Here is a 4,366-nt window from a genome sequence, read left to right as displayed (position 1 = left end):
CGGTGCTTTATGCCTCCTTTTTCATATAATCTTGCCACCGACCAAATATCAACGAGCTCTTAGTGTTGCAAATGGGAAGAGGCCAGGGGAGAGCTGTCTCCGTGGGAAGACACTTTCAATAGATGTCAAGAATAACTTATGGTAACATTATACACGTCTCGTGAGCGCATCTGAGACAGTTTTTCGTTATCAATTCTGGAGAGCAGGGCTTGTGTCCTATGAAACCTAATGCGTGTGTGTTATAACGTTTTGGGACAAACATAACTTGACTCCACGTTCTTGCTGTAGCCAACCTGAAGGATGTCGTCAGACCAAAGCTTTCGGTACTCCTAAGTTACTTTAGGACACGATATAACTTCACAAATTACACATTGCCAAAGATGATGAAATGGGTTTGGGGAATTTCCCGACATGCACAAATGACACGGCGCGTCCCATCAGATAGCTCCGTCCTTCGACAAAAACGAAACCCAACATTCGAGTTAGGTTATGCTAACCAATGAGCTGTCAGATCTAACTCCATAAGGCTGGCCATGGTATGGTTGCTCACATAACCTAGTAAGAATCGAGAGAATTACTTTTTTTTTCCACGGTGAGCCGGCGTTTTCTTCGAGGTCGTGTGCTGCACGGAGAGGGCATGCCCCGCTTTATGCACTACGGCGTCACCCACTGCATGCGCGCAGCCATGGCCCGGCTGCAGGAGCTCCGTGGAGAGGCGTCCACCCGCTCCTCCATGCGGGCCCTGAACCTTCTGTCCCACGTTAGTCTGCTGGTGGCGATCTGCCTCGGGATATATTCACGATGGGAAATCAGCCAAGAGGCCCACATGCTCATCATCTTCGTTTTGGCCCTCGTCCTCGGATTAGCGATTGTACTTCACTGTTACTTCCACATGGAGAAAGTCAGCCAAAGTATGATCCACCTGTGGCGGGGGTCTCTGTTGGGTCTCCTGTGCTTCGTGGGTAGTCCTGCCCTCGATCACGGCGTGAAGGAGCAGACCACCAACTACTTGCTCTTGGCTAGTATGGTTCTCAGAACTCTCTGGGCTCTGCTGGAGCGGATATGCGGATGCGCAAAGTACCGTCCGGCTTTCCTCACCACGGCGGAGCGGATGGAACTGGTCGGCTTTGGCATCGTGTCATTCGTGGTCAGCAGCTCTCCGAGTGTGGCGGTGTTTGTCGGTGCGCTGGCGGTACTGATGGTCGTTCTTCGGGTGAAAGCTGTCCTCACAATTCCCGACCTAGTCGGCTTCGCCATCGTCGGCGAATTCCTGTTCCTCAAGGGCCTGGACGTGTCCACCAACCAGTTTGCCTTGGCGTGTTTCTTGAGCCAACTCATGTGCGACCCTCTACTCGACTACTTCTTCAGCGGCTCGTCTGTGACCGAGCGCTGGCAGCCGTTCCTGGCGGCTGGAGGCTGGCGACGGCTGTCCCTCCTTCCCCTACTGCTGGTGGTTGAGGTGACGTTCCTCGTTCTGGCCGCGTCTAAGCTGTCGGACGGGGGGCCGTTGTACCTGATGATTCCAGCCTTCGTGGTCTGCATGCTCATCTGGGGCATATTCCACCTGATGTTCTTTATTACCTTATGGGGCTTTCACACCAAAATCAGCGACTGCCAGAGAGTGTGCTTGGCCCAGGAGTCAGGGTTCAACAGTCTAGACAAGGTCATGGCATCCAAAGGCGTGCGACACTTCTGCCTCATCTCACAACTCCTCGTTGATTTGACGCTGCTGTCCACCTTCATGATGGCAGTTCTGGCATGGATGGTAGGCTGAATTATTGCATATAATATAATGCATTTTGCCCCCATTTTACAACCAGTTGTGAGGTTAGTCACTGAGTCATTTAAAGCGACTACATTTTAAAATGTTGGGGACATCAGAAATTGGAGTGTCAGCCGGATGTGGGATGGGTGGCTCCAATCAACCAGTTGATACAGTCCACAAGGTCCTTAGTCAATACATCTGATATCTCACATTTGGCGGTAAAATAGGGGCCCTTTTTGAACATTTGGTTTCAGCCTGAAGTTGCCCTGACTTGAAAGTGACTCCCCGTCTTTCTCCCCAGTCGGTCTGCAGCCTCTCCATCAGTGCGTCCCTGCTGGTGCTGCTCTTGGAGTCCCTCTTCCACGGGCTATTCTACGAGTTGGGCAACAGTCTGAGGGGAACCTGCGTTGGCTACGCTGTGGTCATCCCCACTAATTACTCCAGGTAGTCGGTGCCCACACATAAGCTGTCCTACACCTTTTAGAAAGCCAGCCAATGACTTCATCTATGAACAGTATAGGAAAAAGCAGTTGAAGGATTGGTTCATAGAAGATTTTACATCATCTCATTCTTCTTTAGCTATTTCCAACATACTGGTACTATATTGATTTGCTTAAATATCTTAACTTAATATGATTATTTTGTGTTCTGGAGATTCACACTATGAATATACATTTTGGGGTGCATCATGCGAGAACGCAAGAGCTCATGGCTGCCCAAAACCAACTGAGCAGCCATGAGCATTGCTGCAAAACCCTCCAACAACCCTACCCCCATCAGATGTATCTATTTATTGCACTAAGCACTTTATGGGGTATTTATGGGGAGATGTGGGGTATTTGTGGGGAGTCTATGCGGTATTTATGGGGAGTTATGTGTAAATTAATGGGTGACTGATTCATGGAGATTTTAATGATGTATACATGGGTGTACAACTAAAACTGTATGCCTTTCTGTGTTTTGCTCCAACAACATTTCATTGATATCCTGTAACAATGGACTGAACTGATGAGTTCAACTCAGCCTCCTCCCTCAGCTAAACGTTTCCCCCCCCCCCCAACCCCGCCCTCCCCCTCCCATCCAGCCTCGACGGCCAGCCCATGCTGCTGCCCCCGGACCAGGTGCAGCAGCTCAACCAGCGCTCCACGGACATGTTCGACAAGATAAAATTCTTCTTCGCCCACCACATGATCAAGAACTTCGGCTGCGACTACTCCACCAGCGGGCTGAGCCTGGAGGCCATGCAGGCCAAGCTGCACAGGTTCCTGGAGCAGCGGACGGCGGCCGACGGCCCGCGCTACGACACCTACGTGGTGTACTACAGCGGACACACGCACCGCACCGGGGAGTGGGCTCTGGCAGGTGAGCAGGACTGAAGCCCAGACGCATTGGAGGCGCCCTGTGGTGCTGGTGGATCTATAAAGTATATTGTTTGCTTATTTGCGTTCCTTAAATTCCAAAGTTAATTGCCGAAAGATTTTTCCAAATCATGGTGGTTTGGTGAAATGATTGCAGCGCTGCAACTAGTAACGTTTATTTTCATAGTTGATTACTCAAATGGTTATTTTTGCACATAATCATTTTAGACTATAAACTGTCACCATAGCAAATGCCATCAAACTTACGGGTCCAAAGTGGTTCCCTAAATGTGATGGCTTTATCTTACTACCGACCAAGAAAAAGTAAACTTTTCCCAAATTTCCCTTTATAATGATCTATGAACCAAATATGATAGTTGAACTGCAACATTAAGCACCAAATGTTTGATAAATGGCTTTGATTATCAATATACATTTTGAAAAAAAAATCGGGCCATCGACTTATTCAGCTGATTTTACCAGTTGTATGAGCATTTGTGTAGGCCTACGTGCCAGAGCTCGGCTATTCACAACTATTTTACATTAGTATCAACGATATCCATTATTTATTATCAATCGCGTTTGAAATGACCATACATGTTTTGTTTCTTAACTTGTGTAGTTTTATTTAGGTCGAGGTTCATTAGACCGTAACGTGTCGTCGTCTCCTCCTGTGTCACATGATCCACCAGGCGGTGACACCCTGCAGCTGGACCAGATCGTCAAGTGGTGGCGGGAGAAGAACGCCGGGGCCTGCTCCCGTCTCATCCTGGTTCTTGACGTGGAAAACGCCCTTCCCTGGACCAAGGAGGTGGGCCGTGTCGAGGACTCCGGCATCTATGTGGCGGTGCAGGGCGCCACACTCTCGCCCGCCTCCGACCCAGAGGTGCAGGACGCCGGCCAGCTCGGGGACTTCACCCACCGCTGGGTGGAGTTCAACTCCAACCCCGGCGCCGACATTCGCTGGTCGGAGCCGGGCCGCCGCGTGTCGGCTGTCTACGGCCTGTCCCCCCACTGGGGCGACTACTCGCTGCAACTGCCTACTGGGGGTGACATCAACAGACACTGGCAAACCTACTTCCCCAGAAGCAACTGGCCCAGAACCCAAGAGTCACCTGACGCAGACCTGAACTTGTTTTGGGGCGGCGGCTTCTTCCAACGATACCTAAGGAGGCTCAAGCTGAAATGGTTCCCGCCCGCTATCCTAGACACGGGCCAGGGCTTCAAGCTGGTCAGTTCCTAG

The 4,366-nt window shown here is 50.5% G+C and overlaps 1 protein-coding gene across 1 annotated transcript; it reads left to right on the top strand.

Moving 5' to 3' along the window:
• Positions 1-637: 637 nt before the first annotated feature.
• LOC115551316 (transmembrane protein 168-like) lies at positions 638-4,366 on the top strand. The gene is made up of 4 exons (XM_030366997.1): positions 638-1,765; positions 2,067-2,209; positions 2,850-3,127; positions 3,816-4,366. Exons 1-4 carry the CDS (start codon positions 638-640, stop codon positions 4,364-4,366), a joined length of 2,100 nt encoding a protein of 699 aa, XP_030222857.1.

This window comes from Gadus morhua, chromosome 9 (genome assembly GCF_902167405.1).
Source record: "Gadus morhua chromosome 9, gadMor3.0, whole genome shotgun sequence".
Classification (NCBI taxonomy): domain Eukaryota; kingdom Metazoa; phylum Chordata; class Actinopteri; order Gadiformes; family Gadidae; genus Gadus; species Gadus morhua.
The sequence above is the reverse complement of the archived record's forward strand: the minus strand, read 5'-3'. Positions and strand labels throughout refer to the sequence as shown.

Excerpts from the sequence above, each read along its gene's own strand:
- LOC115551316 (XM_030366997.1), top strand. The coding sequence starts at position 638 with ATGCCCCGCTTTATGCACTACGGCGTCACCCACTGCATGCGCGCAGCC. Across the intron at positions 1,766-2,066 it reads TGGCAGTTCTGGCATGGATG|TCGGTCTGCAGCCTCTCCAT; the intron begins GTAGGCTGAATT and ends CTTTCTCCCCAG. Across the intron at positions 3,128-3,815 it reads CGGGGAGTGGGCTCTGGCAG|GCGGTGACACCCTGCAGCTG; the intron begins GTGAGCAGGACT and ends ATGATCCACCAG.